The sequence below is a fragment of the Trichosurus vulpecula genome, chromosome 8, assembly GCF_011100635.1.
Source record: "Trichosurus vulpecula isolate mTriVul1 chromosome 8, mTriVul1.pri, whole genome shotgun sequence".
Taxonomy (NCBI): domain Eukaryota; kingdom Metazoa; phylum Chordata; class Mammalia; order Diprotodontia; family Phalangeridae; genus Trichosurus; species Trichosurus vulpecula.
The window spans coordinates 190,996,177-191,018,439 of record NC_050580.1 but is presented as its reverse complement, the minus strand read 5'-3'; the positions used below and the strand labels follow the sequence as shown (position 1 = coordinate 191,018,439).

The 22,263-nt window shown below is 40.8% G+C and overlaps 1 protein-coding gene across 1 annotated transcript; it reads right to left on the bottom strand.

Annotated features, from left to right (window-relative positions):
* Positions 1 to 312: 312 nt before the first annotated feature.
* Positions 313 to 20,870, bottom strand: TMCO5A (transmembrane and coiled-coil domains 5A). Its single transcript, XM_036769532.1, has 11 exons — positions 20,833 to 20,870; positions 19,497 to 19,649; positions 18,630 to 18,753; positions 17,230 to 17,280; positions 13,797 to 13,874; positions 9,173 to 9,229; positions 7,802 to 7,861; positions 7,052 to 7,116; positions 5,265 to 5,340; positions 2,663 to 2,706; positions 313 to 511 (listed from the first exon to the last, which is right to left on the bottom strand). Exons 1-11 carry the CDS (start codon positions 20,868 to 20,870, stop codon positions 313 to 315), a joined length of 945 nt encoding a protein of 314 aa, XP_036625427.1.
* Positions 20,871 to 22,263: the final 1,393 nt, after the last annotated feature.

The window sequence follows — 22,263 nt, the reverse complement described above, 5'->3', positions numbered from 1 at the left end:
AATGTCAGGTTGTTATTAGCACACTATTTTGGAGGTAGTCATTTCCTGCTGCCTGTCTTTGCCCCCCTCACCCCCATCCATACCCCTTTCACAAAACTTTGACTTTTCACGTTGTATATCCACAGTCTAGAATTAAATGACACAATTCTTTATTCGGGGAGAGAATTCGTGGAAGGGAAACTTTAGATGGGAAGGTCACCAGGACCAGGAAAGCAGCTCCTGTCCAGTCTTCTTCCCTCCATCTGGCCATTAGTCACTCATAGCCTCAGTCATGCTTTGGCTCCAGTCACTCTGGTACACCGCACATAGGGATTAGTGAGGCAAGACATCTTCTACCTCCAGTGTGAAAAATGGCTCTAGGAAGCACCTCAGCCTATACAAGGTGTTCCGGCTCATCATCTTAGGCAGGGTGTCCACTATCAGATCTGGATTTACGTAACTAATATGGAAAAGCAGATAGCCTTGTAGCCTCGTGAATAATAAGATTATAAAGAGGAGATATCCAAGCATCCTGCAAAGAGAGTGACAGGTTATTGTTCCTCAAACTCACAGAGGTAAATTGGAATCAAAAGAGTGGAGCCTATCTTGGACCCACTAGTCAAGGCATTTTAAGCTCTAATTCTATTGCTTGCTCCAGGAACTGGGCATCCAGGGATGTGCTGGCAGATATTTAACAACTGGTTTTCCAGAATTTTTTTTTAACATGACACACTTTTAAAGTTTAATCTTCATTATTAGTATTTTTTCTCAATCATTTTCTTAAGTCTAGACAATTAACAAAACAATAAATCAAGCCCTGATTTGTAGTATTTGCCCTGCCAATGTCTGAAGTATAAATGCTCACACTGAAAATTTAATAATAGATTCTCATGAAATATAGAGCTGGTTCCAATACACCCCTGTAAGTATTAGAACCAAAGAACCACCAAGAAATAAGAGAATCTGCCAGAATGTACCCACTGTGTACTTAGGAGTAGAACCCAACTCTCCGGACTTGTCAATGACCTGCACTCAGCAAAAGAAGCTGGTCAAAGGAAAGCCTTTTTTTGTGGCCTCAGGTACTGAAATCACTCTATGGGTTATTACAGTTGAGTATCTACGCTGGACATTTATCACAATTAAGTTAGTTGATTCTCTTCAGGCATCTTTAATACCAGGTAGCTCTAGAGTCTGGGGACCTTGTCCAGGGATCATGAGTAAATGTTTAATGGTACTTTGGGGAGTTATCTTCGGGGATATGTAAGTTTAATAATATTACTTTCCTATTATCTCTGGAGGACTAAATGTTATTTGCAAATTAATTTTTCAGATAAATGAAACTTATCCCTCTAGGTATTCAATTAAAACATCAATGGGGATTTCTCTTGATCATATCACATCTTCGTGATTATCAGCAACAACCATTTTACCCAACTATCTAAAATAGAAAACTCCAAACATTAGACTTCCTCATTTGATGACTTTGGTTCATTCCCATCATATAGTGATCAGTACATAGATTTGGAGTCAAAGGGGATCTAGATTTGAGGTGGGCTCTGTTATTGACTCACTGTATTACCCTGGGCAAGTCACTTAAACTCAGGGCCTCGGTGTGCTAATCTGTAAAATGAAAGGGATGGATTGTATGATCTTTAAAGCTCTACTTAGCTCCAAATCCTGTGAATATCAAATTTTACAATTTGCCCTTAAATTAAATGGCCCCAGACAATTTTCTTTTTGAATTCTCGTGTCATTGTTGAGTTGTTTCAGTCGTGTTTCACTCTTTGTGACCCCATTTGGGGTTTTCTTGGCAAAGATACTGGAATGGTTTGCCATTTCCTTCTTCAGCTCATTTTACGGATGAGGAAATTAGAGGCAAATAGGGTAAGTGACTTGCTCAGGGTCACACAGCTTAGTAAATGTCTTAAGTCCAGATCTGAACTCAGGAAGAGGAGTCTTTCTGGGTCCAGGCCCAGCACTCTAGCTATTGTTCCACCTAGCTGCCCTTTGAATTCTCCTGCCATACTTTCGATATTATTTTCTACCTTTTCCTTCATTGATAGCTATCAAATGAGATAATGAATGTGCAGTATTTAGTATCCATGAATAATCTATAAAATGCTAGTTGAATTTAATTGAACAAAGTGCTATATAAATGGAAACTCTTATTTTTGTTGTTTCTTATTGATATCAATGCGCTTGTGTTTAGCAGCTTCCTCCCCACCCCCACCCCGCCCCTCCACCCCTGCCTTTTGACTTATCGTGTTTTATTCTATTGGGAAATCAGGTAACTAGGTATGTTAGAATTTGACACAAAATATGAACAAATGGGCTCTGAGTAAGGGCCTTTGAGAATCTTCTCTGTGCGAGTAGTGTAGTGAATGAATTTTGGAAAATCAATTTGGTTTCTTAGAGGACTTTTTCTGGTTCATTTGCAGGTTTTCTGCTAATTTGAAAAAGTTGAGATTAGCAATGACCTCTGAATAAACAAAACATTACTGTACAACATAATATCTAGACATTGACTATATGACTATTACCTTTTCTAAATAACGGTGTGTGCTAATTTTTTTATCAAGGCTGTCTCCTCCCCATCACCCCCATTAGACTCCCTTGTTTGTTAGAAGGGCCTTGCATGGTAGGCTGGGACTCCAGTAAGTTAAGACAAAGATTTTCCACCTACCTGTACCAGAAGAGGATTCTCTTTCTTCCAGCAGACATCTTCTCCTGTGGTGAAGAGGCAAGGGTACCAGTGAGTAAGTGAAAAAGGGTCTATGATATTTATTCTTCTTCCAAACCCTAGGAAACTGTCATTTTTTTTTTTTGGGTAGGGAGTCAGGTTCTAGACCTGTGATTTCTTTGATATAGGAATCTTCCAGTGTGGAAGCTCCCTCTACCAATGCAGACCAGAAACCTGATTTGAAATTTAGTCTTAAAAGTGTTATGTTGAGTACTAAGAGCTTAAGTGCCTTGTACCAGGGTCACTCAGTCAGAATATGTCAGACATAGAACTTGAATCCTTTCTGGTTCCAAGGTCAGCTCTCTACCAATTATATCACACTCCCACCAAATTGACTCTAACTACATTTATTACTTATGCCAACTTACTAATTAGCTCAAAAGGAAACTAAATGGTAAGTCCCTATTCCCAGAGAGAAGACAGAAATCTAGCAGAATATAGTGATGGTAGTAGCTTGGATTTTTACAGCACCTTCCTTCCAAAAATTTTTCACCAAGATTGCATTTTCCTCATAACTGGCCTATGAGGTAGGAAGGGAGGGATTATGATGATAATCTTAGAGCTGAGGAAATTGAAGCTAATGAGGGCAAGCCCATTTATTCAATTCAAAAGGTATTTAATGAAGTGCTCACTGGGTAAGACTTGCCATTTGGCAAATGCAAAGGCAAAATTGAAAACCAGTCTCTGCCCTCAACGCACTTAACTGTTTCCTGAAATGATAAAACCGGAATGTCTCTGATTCACAGTCCAGTTCTTCAGCCCATTAGGGAATCTAAAATATACCCAAATACCTTGAACAGACATCCTGGATTTTGTCCTCCTATAATGCCTTCCAATAGAGCTATGGACAACCAGGAAGAGAAGAGATGAATTCCAGAAGAAAACCTCAGGCCATTAACCTCAGCCAAGTCAGTCACTAGGTACGTCTCAGATTTGACCCTAAAGCTTCTTAGAGTCTCATAAACACAGTTCTTCCCCATAGCCTCCAGATTTTCCTCATTCAAGAAAACAAACCGATATCCCTGTCTCACTGCCATTACCTTATGTACTCAAGAATAAAAGTAACTGGCTGTCAACACAAAAAACCAATAATATAGCTCTTCCAGAAGTCAAAGCTGGGGCTATGTGAGATTCATTCCTCCTCTGGAGCAGGTTCATTTCCCCCAGTTCCAACGAGTCACTACTTCAATGGATATGAATGAGAACTAAGCTGTGTACTATATTTTTAATCAATATTTTTACTTGCCCAGAGCCCTCCTCTTACATCTTGGCCAAATTTGTTTTAGATTGTGATTTGCATGACTGCAACACAAAGAAACAGTTTGTTCTTTGGTGGTCCCTTTGGTCAGGTTTAGGGGATTCTGGAATAGTTATATTTGGTATTGCACATGTTGCCTCACTATTTAACACTGGGAGGATGGACACAGGGATACGGACTGGACCTGTAGTATCATTGGTAGGGGGAATTCCTGATGAGGAAGCTTTTTCTACCAGTGCAGGTAGGCTTCTTCTCTGCAACTTAATAGTTTCAAGAGAGTTACCAACCAATTAATCAATCATATTTTTATTAAACATTGGGAATTACAGACATTGGGAATATAAGTACAAAAAGTGAAACAATCCCCATTTTCACTGAACTTACATTTTAGTGGGGATACAAGAAGAACATAAAAATATATGTATATGTATTTGCATATCAACATTTTATAAATTTATATATTGTTATACATAATTATATCATATATTCATATATGTATGTGTGTATATACATACATGTATATACATTGTGTATAATAGATGCATATATCGTATGTGTGTATGTACACATGTTTATATATACACATACATATGTACATGTGTGCATGCATGCATGTATGGATAGATAGATATATAGGACAGATAAGTGGTACAGTAGATAGAGTACTGGGCCTGGAGCCAGGAAGACTAATCTTCCTGAGTTCACATCTGGCCTCAGACACTTGCTAGCTATGTGACCCTGGGCAAGTTACAAGCTTGTTTGCCTCAGTTTCCTCATCTGTAAAATGAGCTAGGGAAGGAAATGCCAAACCACTCTAGTATCTTTGCCAAGAAAACCCCAAAAGGGGCCATGGAGCATTGGACACGGCTAAAAACTTCTCAACAACAACGAAATATCTATATATCTAACTCTCCATATGTATATATAGATGTATATATGTATATGTGCATATATGTGTGTATGTATATCTACTTAGATATAAGCATATCAACATATGTGTACACAGACACATATCTATGTATGTGTGTATATATATATATATATATACATACTATATGCACATATATATGGATATACACACATGAGTAAGTGACTTGGTCATGGTCACAGCCAATGTGTCAGAGGCAAAACTCCAACCTGGGTCTTCTTGGCTCTGACACCAGCTCTCTGATACACCAGGATGGTTCTCATGGATAAAGATTTGGTAAAACAAGAGACTTTTTGGGGAACCAATGTCCTCCCCCCGCCTCCAAAAAATGCTTGCCGATGAAAGAGAGAAATGCTTACCGCAGCATTTTGGATGTCATCCACCATCATTAACCCTCGTCTGGCTGTTTGAGAGGATATACTTAGGACTTTTGATCTGGTGGAAAAACCCACAAGAAAGGGACTGAAAAAAGTACACTAAGGTATTTACATTATGGTAGTTGAGAAAATGGCTATCTTTCATAGGACTCTCAGAGCTAAGTCATAACCCAATACCTAGCAAAGGTGTTAGAAAATGTTTAGTAGACTTTGGACTCCCATTTCCCCATTATGTCACAATTGGTACTTTTATGTGATTGACCTACATTGATGTCCAATAATCAGATTTGTGAGATAGCAACCTTAAAGGGACCTCAGGGTAGTGGAAAGCTCACTGAGTTGGGAGTCATAGGATCATAGATTTCGAGCTGTAAGAGACTGGTGAAGCCCATTAAGTCCAGTTCACTGGCCAATGTTGCAGATAAGGAAAAGTAAGACGTGGAGAGGTTAAGTGATTTGGCTAGGACCGTACAACTGTTAAGTGCGTGAGGCAGGATTTGAATCCATGTCTTTGTGGTTCGGGGTCCGGTCTCCTATGTACCACATCCTGTCATCACTATTAAAATAAGACCTGACTTTGAATCGAAGATTTTCTACTTACTACACATGATCTTGGACAAATCACTTCATCTCTATGAACCTATATCCCATAATGGATAAACTGAGGTGGATATTTCCAAGGTCCCTTTCAGCTCCAGACCCCGTAAATCTAAAAGGAACCTTGACCAGGGTAGTGTTATGTGGCTTCTGCTATGGCTCCCATGCTACGTCACAAGCAGAGTCAGAGAATTGGGAGCATGGAAAGAATTGCTACTATGTTGATCCTTATTAGCTATGTGTCTCTCATTATTTGGACTCTTTTCATGAACTTGAGAAACCTTTTTTTTAACCTTTGGATCTTAATTTTTTTTTTTTAAGAATGCAGAGACCCTTATGTTGTGAATAATCCTGAGCTCTACAGAAATGGAAAGTTCAGACCCTGTCCTGGGATTGTTTTTATAGAATTTCCGTGTGTTGGGGGGATGAGGGCACTTTTGTAGCCTGAGGGCTTTTGTTTGTTTCTTTTTAAATTTTATTTTTAATCTTATGGAGTAAAACAAGCATTTCCATAACATGGTACAATAAAAAAGATGTTTTCACTGAGGCCTTTTTTTGTAAAGTATAGAATATTCCCTGCCAATGACCTTTTGCTTCATGAGCACTGAATCTGGTGTCAAAAGATCTCAGTTAGAATCTAGGCTTAGAGACTTAAAATTTCTCTGTGTGCCTGTGGACAAGCAATGTCACTTCTCTAGGCCTCAGTTAAATGAGAGGACTGGGCAAAAGTAAAGTTTATGTCACCATCTTATTTAAAGTACCATCATAATTTCTAAAAAGGAAATGATACTAGAAATTTCCATTGGTAGGATGATAGCTCTTAAATCTATGATCCCATCATCCCCGCCAAAGCCAATATGGGTTATAGTGAGCTATGCTCCTAAGACAAACTTAAGTCACTGATCAGATGACAAAGAATGAAGAGAAATGTGTTCCTGTTCTTTCCTGGGAGGACTGGGAGGAGGGGCTGGATATGGTGGATTCAGTCTGTTCTAGTTGGGATGATGACCCCAGACATCCACCCAGATTGGATGGATAGGTAGAATCGTTGCCTATTTGGCTTTGGTCAGGAAAAGACATGAGGAATATTTTTTTCTGTCCCAGGATGTCCCACACTCAGCAAGTTGCTGGGAATGTTGCTAAAACCCAGATGGTTGTTTTCCAAAGCTCACATTTCTCTTTCAAGGAACCTATTCTCTACTTCTTCTTCCATCTTCCTCAGGGTTTCTTGGTATTTCTTCAAAGGAAAATAAAGGAAACTTCAGTCACTTATTGCAAGGTTCATATGTCTTAATAAAATTATTATGGTTGTTATTGTTTTAATGGTCATTGCTGTCAATCAGACCTAGGATTTCATTGGTATAGGGAATTTTTAGCAAGTGAACTCCTTCTATGAATGCAGACAGTCAGCTGCTCTGCATCTATAATTTAAAGAGAGTTGCTTGGGGTACTGAGTAGTTAAAGTGATCTGCCCAGGTCACTCAACCAGTCTGTGTCTGAGGCAGGACTTGAATCTGGGTCTTCCCAAGTCCAAAGTGGGCTCTTTACTGGTTCTATATCCACTATGATACACTGGCTTTCAGCCAAACCATGAAGATTGTTAATTTATAGTATAAGTCTATGGCCTTTCGAACGTTCTCATCCTTTAACCATTCCCTCCCCGTCCCCCTGCCAAAGTTGTACCAATATGGAGGACTTTGATGGTGGTTGGGTTGGGCATCAGGGAGGTGAAAATAAACTGACTGAGTCATTGTTCCTTTAAGGGGTTGCAGAGTAGAAGACCCAGGGGAGATACTTCTAGGAATCTAGAAGGTATAGAGGTTGGTGGGTGCCCACCTACATGAATTTAAATTGATCCGGCCATGAGGGAACATGGCTCTGGGACATTCTACAACATTCTGCCTTTCTACCAAAAGCTGTACCTTTATGCAATAGGCCTGGACCTTACAAAGCTGTTGCACATGTTCGTATTCTTCCAGCACCTGAAAGGCCAAAATTCTGTCTTAAATTTAATCCTTTGAGTTGATCCAAGAATGAGAATGTTTCTACCTATTTCCTGAACCATTGCCTTAGCTCTGCTAGTGCACCAACAAGCTATTTTTATTGTGTCTCTGGGGTATTTCAGGAAAAAAAATCTTCCTTATAAAAGGAAAAATTGGCTTTCCCTTTTACAACTCAATTTTGAGTAATTAGTGGCTGCAATGTTAATGGAATAGGAGGATCTTCTCCGTCCATTAATAGGCCTATGTGACCACATGTGTTCAATCACAGCTATGATACATTCTGAGTCACATAGAGCCCATTGAAGGAGGAATTTGCCTAAGGAGGAGCTTGCTTAGGAGGAGGCTTGCTTACTGGGAGGCTTGCTTGTAGGAAGGCTTTTTTGGTACTAAGCTAATTAGGCACTGAGTCACAAGGGTTGTGATGCCTTCTGTCTCTGAGCCTATTAGCCAAAAGTGTGTGTGTGTGTGTGTGTGTGTGTGTGTGTGTGTGTGTGTATATATATATATATATATATATATATATATATATATTCTGAGGTGAGATTTTGCTTTGGGGGCTTGCTCATGAGAAGGACCTTTTGATTCCTTGGATGGGACTCTTGAGCAGCCATTTTGTTAAGAGCCCCCACCCCCCAGCTACTCAGATGTTTTGTGCTCCCCCTATCTGGTGGTATATGTAGGTGGTTGTATTACTTTGTTCAGACAATTAGAGCCCTGTCTGTTGATCTTTGTGCTAATTTCTCTGCTTGTATTTTCTCCACGTTCAGGGTGCTGACCTTTCCCCTGAATTAGTGAATGATATATGTATTTAATTAAAGTAAGATCATTGACACCTTAAAAGTTGCTTTCCTTTAGAAAAGCAGATCAAAGAACCTGTGCTAGTAGCCCTCTTGTGTGCTGGTGTTATTGATCTTACACCTCCACAGCTGCTACAAGTAGCATTGCTGTTATAGTGGTTAGAAAACGTTAATGGGCTGTTGGGCTCTGGGTATTGCAACCATTTATATTTAATAAGGTGATAGGAGGACTGAGGGGAACAAAGAGAGAATATAGAGTCTAGAATTTATCCTGTAAGAAGACATTTAGAGAAGGTATGACTGGGATTTTACTCTTGGTTCCTTTTCCTGTATCTCCATAAAGGACCTAAATCTGAGAGTCTATCTATTTATATGCTGGTCTAGATAAGATAAGCATAGTGCCTGACACATATTAGGCTCTTAATGCTTATTGACTGTTCCCTTCTCACTTCTGTTCTCTTCCATCTTACTTTGGGAAAGGTAGTGATTTCACCTTGGCCAGTTCCTTTTCCTGCTCTGCCAAAGAGACTTCCGCCTGTTGTACTCTCATCTATGGAAAGAAAAAGAGGCATGGAACTCAGCAAGGAGAATGCTAAAAACATAAGTGGTTTTCTCACTTGGTAAACTAAAGTGTATACTAATCACTTTCCTGGTTGTTCATCTTGAACTATCAGAAATTCAGAGGATATCAGATGATAAGATAATGTACCTAGTGCAAGAAGGGATCTTTGTGGCTTCTAATCTAAACTTCTCGTTTGATAGATTAAAAAAAAACTGAGTCCCAGAGAAGTTAAGGGGCTAATTTGACTAAGGTCACACAGATAGTAATTTAAAGACTCAGAATTCAAACTCAGGTCCAGTGCTCTTAATAGCATATTGTGTTCTATGTCCACTTGTCCAGATGCCTTTTTGATAAAAGGGGAGCAGAGGATCACTTCAGCCCAGGGATATGTTGGTAAATGTTTAACACCCCCCCCCCAAAATGTCAGGACATACTTTAAAAAATTCAATATGCATTTTACGCATTTTCTCCATCACTTTCTTAAGTCAAGACAATGAACAAAACAGTAAATTGGCTTGATCTGTAGGTTTGTCCATTTTGAAGATGTAAATGTTCACATTGGAAATTTAACAATCAACTCACATGAACCAGTTCAAATTGGCTCTGGCACAACCTTGCTTTGGTTCCTATAAATAAATTCATGCTATCAAAACTTTACTATTGTTTGATAATCTTACTATATAAAGTCATGCTATTCAACTTTGCTGTTGCTAAGCCATCCTATTGTTTACTCTTCCAACTTTTCTTCAGCTCATTCCCCTTTCCCCAAATACTGGTTTCCAACCTTCTCTCTAACAACCTACCAGTCTACTCATTTTCTTTCTTGATTTAACTATCTCTGCCAGTGGTAACCACCATCTATTTTCCCGGGCACTCAGATATGAAATATTCGACTCTTTCACACTCTGTATTCTATGTGTGTGTATATGTATATACACACACATATATACATATACATATATATATATAGATATAATTATGTATATATATAATTAGATTGGGTCTTAGAGTGAGAGACTGTTCTCCTCCTACCTGACCATTGCTCCTCTTTCTCTTTCCTTGGACCCTCTTCCAGATCTTGGAATCTAATCAGTGGTGTCCTTCAAGGTTCTGTCCTGGGTTCTTTTCCCTTATCCCTCTATTGCATTTCACTTTGTGATCTCATCAGCTCCCATGGATTCAATTAAGATTTCTATGCTGATGATTTTCAAATCCTCTTATTCAGCCTTAATGTTTCTCCTGACCTTTGGTTTCACATCTACAACTACCTATTGGAAGCCTAAAACTGAAGTTCCCCCAAACAACTTAAACTCAACATGCTCAAAATAGAACTTATTGTCTTTTCCCCCAAACCTTCCTCTTTTCCTAATTTTTCTTTTATTGTCAAGATTACTGTTTGCTCACAGACACCTAGGTTAGAAATTTAGGTGTTTTCCTGCAGTCTTCATAATCTCTCAACCCCCATATCCAATCTATTACCAAGTCCTGTTGATTTAACCTTCATAGCATCTCTCATATATGCTTCCTTCTCTCCTTTTAGACTGCCAGCACTCCGGTGCAGGCTCTCGTCCCCTCGTTCCTGGACTATTGAAATAGCTTTCTAGTTTACTTCCTTGCTACATTCTAGTCCATTATGCGTATTCAGCTGTCAAATTGACTTTTCTACAGATCTGGTCATATTCTACCCTTCCTCCCGTTGCTGACCATTCAATAAACTCCAGTGACTCCCTGTCCCTTTCAGTAATCAAATATAACACTTTGTGTTTGGTGTTCAAAATCTTTGATAATCTGTTCTCCCTCCTGCACTTTCAACTTTGAGGATAAGATATGAAAGAGTGAATGAACAAATGAAAGAGGAGTCAGACAGGTAGGAAGAGAATATTGAGATAGTAGTGTCATCAAATGAAACAGAGAGGAAATAATATCCGAGAATACACTGCATTGAAGTCAAGAAGGATAAGGATTCAGAAAAGACCGTTAGATGGGCAACTTTTGAGAGAGTGATTTCAGTTGAGTGATGAGTTAGAAAACCAGAAAGAGAGAGAGAGAAATTGGAGTCAATAAGAGTCAAAAGCTTTTCCAAGGAATGTGACTGAAAAAAGGGAGAGCTATAGGGTGATAGCCAGTGGGGAAGGAAGGATCTTGTGAGGGTATGGAAGTACGAGGGAGACTGATGAACATGTGTAGGCAGCAGAGAAGGAATCAGGGATATTGACGATTGTAATGGGAAGTGTTTATACCAGAGGGCAAACTGCTAAGGAGGGGTTGGGATTTTGGGTACAGGTAGAACACTTGGCCTCTACAAGAAGAAGGCTGACCTCTTCATCAGACACAGGAGGAAAGAAAGAGAATGGTTGTTCTAGTTAGACTTCCCTTTTCCCCTCTCCCTTTTTTTTCTATTTTCTATGTAATCTTCAACAGATTACTTAATTTATGGGTATGCTTCAGTTTCCATATATTTAAAGAGGGAGTTGGAGTAGATGACCAGGTCTAAATCTCTGAGCTTGTGATCCTTTCATTTCCCTTAGTAACTTCTAAAAATTATGCCTGGCTTCGCATAGTTTATGCACAATTTTTGTTCTGTTTATGGAAAATGGGAAATTTCATAGTCAGGTGAGGACATAGTGGTAGAAGGGAAGAAAACATTTCCCATCTCCTTTTGGTCATTTCTGAGGACAACTGATTTATTGCGACTGGAAGCGCTCAAGCAGGCCTTGCTGATTCCTCTGGGTCAGAGACGTTGGAGAAAGGATATCTGCACTGGGTAGAGGATGGGATTAGATGAGTCTAAGAGTTCCATGAGTCTGAATACCAAGATTTTCATTCCTAAGACACAGAAGGGCCTAGAGAGCCTTGTATTATTTGCCTCAAAGTGAGACCCCTGCCATATTCGTACTTCACAGCTGGGCCCCTTCCTGGTTTGGTATAGTGGTGAAAGCACTGAATATGGAATTAAGAAGACTTGAGTTCAAGTTCTGGTTCTACTAATTCATCTATGTAACTCTGAGTCACTTCATCGCTCCAGGTCTCAGTTTCCCCATCTGTAAAATGAGGGGTTTGGATTAAATGATCTCTGAAGTCCCTTGTAGTTCTCATACCATATGGCTTGGAAAGACCCTCTGGTCATTAACCAATGAACATGTCATTGTCATCTTCATCTCTGCGTCTTTTTTTAGGCTGTGTTCTATTGCCTGGAATGTATACCACCCTCCCTTTTGCCCATCTAAGTAATCTACATCCTTCAAGGCCCAGTCTCAGTCCTTCCCAGCCTGCCCACACACACCTCTTACCCCCAGAAGGCGGTATGACTCAATTAAAAGAGCACTGGGCATGGTGGAGTCAGAGGACCTTGGTTCAAATCTCGGCTCTGTTACTTAACTACCAGTGTGGACCAGACAAATCGCTTGGAACTACTGAGTTTTAGTTTCTTTATCTACAAATTTATAGCATTGGATTAAATTATTTTTGAGGTCTCATCTAGATCTCAATCTATGCTCTTATGAAGGACTTTCTGGGCAATTCTAAAATTCGAACGTCTTTCTGGCATTTCGATGAACACATTCATGTCATTCCCACCTTTGGGCCCTTTCTTACACTGCCTTCTTCTTGCTCTCTATTGAACTATCCCAAACCTGCCCATTCTTCACAACCGCACTGTGGTCCCATCTTCTCCAAGAGGGCAATGTGCCATGAAAAAAGACCTATACTTGGAATCGGGAGACCTGGGTTCAGTCGCTAGCTTTGCCACTTGGTTCTTGTGTGACATTGAGCAAGTTACTTTACTTTGGTCCTGATTTCTTTATAAAAGCATGCCATTGGACTAGATGACCTCCAACATCTGGAACGTCTAGCTCTAAATCTATGTTCTTATGATAAGCTTCTCTCAACCCCTCCAGCCTGTAGTGACCTCTCCCCTCTTCAATACTCTCAGCCTATTGTGGTTCATCTTCACCTCAGTTTTCTCTTCTATACCATAAGGACAGTCAGTCAATAATCTAATCATTCAATGAATTGAACCTACTATGTGCCAGGCACTGTGCTAAGCACTGGACAATACAACAAGACCTCTGTTATGAACAGCTCTTGGGGTTGTTGTAAGGATCAAATAAGACAGTGTAAGTAACAAGCTTTGTAAGCCTTGACACATCTAAGGATTGATAAGGCTACCTTAGGAAAAGCCCCTGGCAGGTCTGAGTCCCTTCAAGCTTGAGTGGAGATCATGCAAACCTTAAAACTATATAGCTATGTGCTCTTATTATTATAAGAAGCTATTCAATAAATACTTAAGACAATTTCAGGTGATACAACAAATATTGGTTAAATGAATGAGTAAAGGGTAGGGGTCAACTCTGAAGGAAGCTGGAATAAAGAATTTATTAAGGCCCCAGGCTGGAATTTTGAAACCAAGGCCACAGGTAAATCTAGAAGCTCTTGGCTCATTTGGTCTTGGCAGGATCTCAGAGCTGTGTGGATTTGTGCTGACCTTGAGAGCTGGCCCCTCGGGAATTAGCAGGTCCCTAAACCTAAACAGTCCCAGGAATACATTTTCACTCACCTTTGCCACTTCTGGGGATTCCAATAAGGTTTCTTCCTCAGGCACAAGTACTTTGGACGCATACATTTTCTCTGAAAGCTGTAGTTTCACATAAAAGTATATTGAGCTGAATGAGATGCACAAATATCCTATCCAGGGATAATGGGCTCTTGAACTTCCCATAGTTTCCAGGGGAGGAGAAGTGGGCAGAGGAATGTCAGAAGTCCTGAATAGGAATCCTGGCGGTAAATGGCTCTCTCCACTCTTTTCTAGCAATCCCAGCAAAGTCGCCTCCTTTCCTTATTTCGGTGCCAGCCAAGTCCTTATATACCTGAACCTCACACCCATCCTAAGTCTGAACCTGAACCTCAAATCCATTCTAAGTCACCGAGGGTTGGGGTCAACCATCTCAGAGAGCTAGGAAACCTCGGACAGGCTTATTCTGGGGTTTGATCCACAAAGGATTATCTGGTCATTTCTTTAACCCCAATATATGTGCAGTTGTTATCCCCATGTATTCTATAAATAGAGTGTGTGTTGAAGGAAGTGCCTAGATGGGGAAATTGGGAATCCTTTGGGAATCAAGTATCATTAGGGGAGCTAAAGCTTTCTTGTGAAATTGTTCCAAGGGCAGAACCATAACTAGAACTTCCGAAGATTTTGGCTGGGAAATGTGGCATAAAAGGACTGTCATTTTTGGGGGGGGGATGGAGAAAGGGAAAGGAAATGGATATTATTCCATCTAGAGGATATATAGAGCTTAGACCTATGCTGAATAGAGGCAGATATTTTCTGTCATCTCACCTAGGAGAAGAGGAATATTAGATAGCTTCCTATTTAAACTCACTTGGAGACCTAGTTTTTAAAGATAATTAGTTGTTCCTTTACACTTAACATCTAAGAAGCCTTATTAATAAATGGGGTGTAGGGTGATTAGAGTGGAGATGGCAAGCTTACAGCCAATAGATAATTGCTTTTGAGGAAGGAGCTGAAAGAGAGTTTGAAATCCACCCCCCAAGCCCCCTCCCTCCCTCAAAGTATCATATTAGAGTTAGGAGAACTTAGGGATTCCTCTAGTCCAGAGGTGTCAAATTCACTGCCCATGGGGCTATGTAGCCTAATACTCCCCAGCATGGCCAGAATCAGATTAAAATATAATTGGGAAACATTTAATGAAATAAATAAAAATACAATAAAACATAAATAATAATTTATAGTTTCATAAGTCAATATGTGACCTTCAGGGACGCATTTCTCTTTGAGTTTGGCACCACTGCTCTAGTCCATTTAATTGATTTTACAGATGAGGAAACTGCAACCCCAGAGATGGGGAAGTGACTTGCCCAAGATGACACTGAGAAAGGCAAATTTATCTCTTAAGGAAACTGAGACTGAATTAGGGTGGAATCACATGGAATCCCAATCCTCAGAGGACTGACTCAGAGCCAGAAGGGATGTGAGTGACCACCTTGACCAGCCCCCTTTGTTTTACAAAGAAGGAAACAGAGACCCGGAGTGGGAGTCAGTGCATGGACTAGAACCTTGTTCTGCTGACTCTGAGACTTTCAGCTAGGTTTTTGAAGTCTGGCCTCTTGTATACCCCAGAAGAGACAATATTGAGAGGCTAGGGGGAACTCTTAGGCTTGGGAAAGTAATCCCAGAATCCCTCCTCTGAACCCAAGTCTATTATGCTTTTCCCCATGCCATGCTGACTTCTCATTTACCATCTCCTTACAGTCAAACTCTGTTGGGAAGACTGGCTCTTCCCCACCCCTAAACTGAATTTAGGGAGTGTTTATCTTGAGATGACTTTCTTTTATGGAAGTTTTTCTGCTCCTCTCTCCATTTTCACAATTTAATCCTTGTCTTCCTGCCCAGTCTCCAGCTTCTAAGCCTTAGGGAATTTTAAGAAGCCAGGCAGGACCCCCACCCCCACCCCCGGCCCAAAATATCTTCAGGGGAAAAGAAGATGTTTCTGACATTGTGGAGACTGCTATGTTGCCAGGAAGGCCACCGTCCCTGCCAGTGCTGGGAAGGGTAAGCGCTCTTGTCCTCAGGCAGCATAATGCCCCTCTCCTTGGGGAGTGATATATGCTGCCAGGAAGCCCCCTTGAAGGGCCACGCACTATTTACACTGAAGGAATCAACTCACTGGGCCAGGGCCAGGTCTCCTTTCTCGAAGTAGGAAGGAAATGACTGGGCAAGTACTATCTAATGGGAGTCATTACTCATTCTGCTACTCTTCTCCATCATCCAACCTGCCCCCCTCCCTCAACTAGGCCAACTGAAGGGCCAGATCCTTGGGGCAGAGGTTGGGCACTTCCAGTCTCGGTCTTAACTTAAGGAAATAGGGATACAATTAAACTGCTCCTTCTGCCTCTCTTCCCATCATCCCCACTGTTGGATCCTCCTGGCCATTGAGATAATCCTTCCAGCTCATCAGTGTCTGCCCTACTTCATCGTTAGGCTACAATACCCCTGCCTTCTTCTTTAGAGGAATATGCTGGCTTGTCTTTAGGTCTTTATATTCCCCTACCCTGGGAAAAATTTGCTATTCTTGGGTAGTTCTTCACTCTGAGGCAGAGCCCAGATCACTCTGCCCTAGATGTGGACCTATCTGCTCTCCTGTATGGAAAACGAAACAAGGTATCTGCTGGAATCCAGAGAACAGAGGGTACTCTTGAAGGATCATAGAATCTGAAAAGGGATATTAGAGGGCATCTAGTCCAACTCCTTAATATTTACAGACAAGGAAACTGAGACCTAGAGACATTATGTGACTTGTCTAAGGTCAACACAGATAATAGTTTGAGAAAGAGCTGGGATTTGAACCCAGGGCTCCTCTGGCTTCAAATATAGTATTTTTTTTTACACTAAATCAGGCTGCCCCTCCCCAAATTAATTAAAACTCATTAATTCATTTCAAAGGTAGGTCTACTCCTTAATTATCTTTTACGATAATGAGTCTCAGTCTAGGTGTAAGGGTTTATAAATTATGTTGGCACCCATAAAATAAATAATAACAGCTCACATTTATATAATGTTTTAAGGTTTGCAAAGTGAACTATATTTGTGTGTCTGTATATATAGACACATAAAATCTCACGTTGTTCTTGCAGCAATCCTGTGAAATAGTACTATTATCCCCATTTTATAAAGGGGAAACTGAGTCCCTGAGAAACAAGTGACTTAAATACCCAGGGTCACACAGCTGATAGGTATTAGAGGCAGGATCTGAACACAGGCCTTCCTGACTCCAAGGCCAGCAGCACTCTATCCACTATCCTATGTTGCCTTGTGTTCAACTACCTAAACAAAGGGATGGAGTTTATAGATCTTTTTCAGGAATGTAGTTCTTTTGCAGTCACCATTTTGTGGTGCCTTTTTGTTCGGTGAAAGTTGCTACTATGGGGACATCAGTAACCCTGTTAGGCTTATTAGAGTCACGCCCTACCTGATTCTGAAGAGCTGCTATACCCTGGGTCAAAGTCTCATTGATCTGTTCCTGTGAAAAGAGAGAAGGAAGGTAAGTGCCTGCAGCCGTCCATATAATCCTGTGCTCATGTGAGTTTTCTCTGCCTCTCCCCACGTTGATACTTCCTTGGAATTTGACCTGTGACTAATACCCCTTTTGTAGAATCACAGAAGTTTAGCATTGGAAGGGGGCTGAGGGGCTACCTGGGCCTGACCAGTATCTCCCAAAAAAGGAATCCCTTTTTTAATAAATGATCATCTGGATTGTGGATCATCAGCAAACAAAGGCCCATGGGCCAAATGTGGCTGGCCACATTTTTGCATAGTAAAATAGAAAACCATTCTTAGCTCTCAGGTCATACAGAAAAAGGTGGCAAATTGGATTTTGGCCTGTGTGTTAATTTAGGAAGCTTTCCCTCACATCAAGCCCCAATTTTTTTCTCTTTGCATCTTCTATCCCTCACTCATTGCCCTGCTCTCTCGGGCCAATCAGAACAAGTCTGATTTCTCTTCCTAAGGACTGCTCTTCAAATACTTGAAACCAACTGTCATGTTCTAGGCTAAAACTTCCTTCTTCCTTCCTTCATTCTATTTGTATCCCCAGGGCCAAGCACAGTACCTGGCACTTAGTAGGTACTTGATAAATGTTTGCTGATTGACTCCTTCACTTGTCCCAAAAATGGTACTGATACTCAGGATCCTTCACTATCTTGGTTGTTTTCATTTAGATAGCAATTCTTACCTGGGGTGTGTGAACTTTTTAAAAAAATTTTTTGATATGTTTAATGTGAATATATATGTAGAGCCTATATCAGATTGCATGCTGTCTTGAAGAGGGGTGAGGGGAGGGAGAGGGAGCAAATTTGGAACTCAAAAGCTTGTGGAACCAAATGTTGTAAACTAAAAATAAATTAATTAATTAAAAAAGAAAAATATTTTTATAACTTTATTTCAATTTAATTGTTTTCCTTTGTAATCCTATGTATTTTATTCTATGTATTTAAAAATATTTTGAGTAGTCTATAGGTTTTACTAGTCTACCAAAGGAGCTCATAAGACAAAAAATGATTAGAAAAACTTGATCTAGCCTCTGGATACTTTTTCTGCATTTCTATTATGTGGATTAACTATGGTGAGGTCTCACTGCACACTATAGCTCTTACAGCATTTCCATCATTAAATAATTTCAAAGGCATGTACCTCCTTCCCCTACCTATTTGCTCTTGGTGCCTACAACAACTGTGATTTCCCCTCTGTTAACTGTTGCTGTTATGAGGGCCATGAGAAGGGAGAAGAGCCTTCAGGAATGGTTGGGAAGAGACAGAGTAACAGAATGAGGAGAGAAGGCCCCCGTAGCTCCTTTGCCAGCCACTTCCTTACTAGTTTTGAAGTCTCCTGTTGCAGTTCTTTCAAATCCTGCTCCTTTTCGTATAAGGTATATTCCAGCTCTTTCTTCTCCTGTTCTTCTGCTGAGTGTGCTAAGCGGGCGAGCTCACTTTCCAACCTGTATGACAACACAAGGACAATCAAGTGAGGAATGATAATTGGCCAGTTTCAATGTCCTAGGCTGGGAAGACTTCTGTTGACAACCAAACAGGGACCTCAGATTGGCAGTGTATTCTTCTCTGGATCACTAAGGGGCAGGAAAACATAAGAGCCTCCCTGATTTCTCCTAACTTCTCCATTACCCCCACCTGCCACCAAACTCAACTTGGAAAGATTATCTTCATTAATATGAATAAATGTCCAGTTTAAAATACAAAACACTTAAAATATTCAATTTCTCAGGGATCCAGCCACAGACAAATTTGCCTAATAATGTTGAGGAGGGTCTTATATGGTGGTCCATAGACCATCAGACCTCTTCAGCTTGAGAATTCTGGGCTGCAATAGTACTAAAGCTACTGGGTGTCCCCACTAAGTCTGACACCAATATGGTGACTTTGGGAGAGGCCATCAGGCTGCCTAAGGAGAGGTGAACCTGTTTGGATTGGAGATGGATTGAGTCAAAGCTTTTGTGTCAGTCAATGGTGGGATTAGGCCTATGAGTGGCCACTGCACTTCTAGCTTGGCAAAGATAGTGAGACCTGGTCTCGAAAAAAAAAAAAAGAAAAAAAAGAATAAAGAGGAGGGTCTTTCTTTTGTAGCCTCTTGCAGAGTAGGCAGGGAGATTTCAAGAGACCTTCCTCATCTCCATTCTCTGTCTTCCCATCTGTCCCTTAGTCTCATTCAACCCCAAACCTTTACCTGTTGTTCCTATCTTCTCCCTTTTGAATTTTTAATAGAAGAGACTGGTTTGCCTCATCTATTCTCTGCAGATCCCTTTCAAGGTCCATGTTCAAACTGATAAGGATCTTCTTGGACTGTTCCAAACGTAGGATTTCCATCTTTTGGGAGGACCTGTAGACTCCATTAAGAAAAATTGATAAGGAACAGAAAACCAGAGAACAACAATGTATAATAGGGTCAGAAAGGATTTCCAGAAGTCATGGCATCCCATCCGTCTGTCTGCTTCCTTTTGGGATCAAGCAAAAACCAGTACTCTTTTCCTTTTAATATCTCAAAAAGGGAGCTTTCATAATTTTACCATTTAATCTGCTCTAGTCTCTTTTAACCAAGGTAGCCAGATCTTTCCTGAGCCTTCTCCAAATTATTCCAGGGCAGAAAAATTCCCCTCTCCTCCCTATAAAAAGTCCCCCTGACTTCCCCATTAATCTGATAAGTATATAAGGATTCACACTAAAGGCAAGATTTGTTCTCTGAAATTGCTTTTTCAGTATCAGGGAGGGTGATTTTCCCTGCGGTAGGTTTTGTGCTTTCCTCCTTCCCAGATAGGTGGCAGAGCTTATACTGTAATATTTCAATGGGCATTATTAGTCACCTCAAAGGTTAGCTTTGTGTATAATAGGCCACCTAGAGGGTATCATATGAGGGCTGTCCATCCCAGATGATATTCATCTACCTAGGCCTGCCATCGACTCTGTAGAGTCATTCCTCGTGGATAGGGGATGTGTCTTTTCCAAGTGATCTTTAAAAGTACACAAATCTTGAGGAGGAGTAATCCAATTAAACTTATAAATTTTCATGGGAATTTGTAAGCCATGTAATCAGTGATTAGATGTCACATTGTATAGTAATATTTTGTTTACTGAGAGGTCAATGCACCTGTTTGCTGGTGGATGCTTAGGCCTCCAAAAAACGTATCCTTTTTTCTTGATAAACTGAGGCACAGAACCAAAAAAGGCAGAACCACAGTCTGAGTGAGAGTTATCAACACCAGAGTGTGAATTAAGGACTTAATTTTCTGCCCTCGAAACTATCTGGGAACTGCATTCTGACAGCACATCACTGAAGGAATTGGAGTTTTTCGAGAGGAAGGAGGGGAGAAGGGAATGGATAATTTTTTAGTATGAAGAAGTATAGATAAGGTCTGGGTGGGGCACTGCAGTCAGTGGTCCAGGCAGCATTAGGATGTTAGGTCATCAGAATGGCAAGAGCAGGAGAGAGAGGTGCAGAGAAACAAGAGGTGAGAGGACGCTTCAGAGACAAAGTCTGGAATGAGATTCTGGTCTTTGTTACTCACTCATTATCCAACAGGATCTGCTCTTTTTCTTCTTCCATCATCAATTCCCTAAAGTACCAACACAGATAAATGTTTGTTAGTGAATTGGAGAAGTGGATCTCATCCTGGTTCTTGGAATAACTAGCCCAGGAATACAACAGATAGGAAAAAAAAGACTAGAGTCATCAGGAAAAAAACTAGAGTTATCGGTCCCCATTTCCGTCTTGCCCCCAAATCCAGGCCATGATAACTTCGGGCCTCCTGACTCCTAGCTTCACTCTCACTCAGACTGTTGTTCTCTTCTGCCTTTTTTTGCTTCTGTGCCTCAGTTTTTCCCAAAAAAGGATATATTTTGGGGAGGCCTAAGCAGCTACCAGCAGACAGGTAGGTACATCAACCTCTCAGTAAACAAAATATTACTATACAACATACGATCTAAACATTGATTACATGACTCACAAATTCCCATGAAAATTTATAAAAAATAGTTGGTGGGGCAGAGGTAATTGAAGGAATTCCTCTTAGGCCCAGACATTTTTTTAAAGGCTCGTGGAGTATGGTCATGGATGGATGTACATGCCTTTCCTTAAGGGACCATGTAAACACATTGGGTATTTTGTCCTCCCCCTAGAGCCCAGCATCCATAACCTCATACTCTTGATAACAAACAACACCCTCTATTTCTGACCAGGGTTCAGAGAAGTCAAGACAACGTTCCTTAGCCCAAAGTCAAGTAAGAAAAGGAAGAAGTAAGGCCTCGATACCTCTTTCCCTGGTCCTCTTGCTTTTTCCTCCCCCTTCTTTTCCCCAGATCCCACCCCCCTCCAGATGTGTGCTCGTCTCCTCACTGCTCCAGGACACTGGCTTCTCTAGAGTCTCTTCTGTCTCACAACTAAGTCTTCCAACTAAGTTTCAGGACCTTCAGAGAGAGGTCACCTCACTGTTGTTGGATACAGACTGGTTAGGTTGCCCAGGGGAGGCTGGGCTTATTCTGTCATCCAGAGTAGGGTGGGGCAACATGTCATAGGAAGTGGGTTGTCATAGCACATCACCATCACTGTGGGGCAGCTTCCTGATTGGGCACAAATGAGTACACCGGCTGTAACATTGGTTCTGTAATATTGGTCAGCTCATCTTTCAGTCTCTCTATTAGTTCAGATCAGTGATTTCCCTTTGCATAGGGAACTAACTCTTACTGAGGAAGATCCTTCTACCAACACAGATCAGCTGTCCTGTGACAGTTAAAGAGTTACCTGGGAACATTGGAAGGTTGGCCAGTCAACTTGTCCAGAGGTGACTTGTCAAGTGACAGACACATAATAATTATAAGTGGCAGGAGTTAAACCTGTCTTCCTCCTTTTGAGGCCAGATTTCCGTCACTATGTCTCACTGCCTCTCTGGGGATGGTGGTGGTGGTAATTGTAATAGTACATTACATTTGTAAAGAGTGTC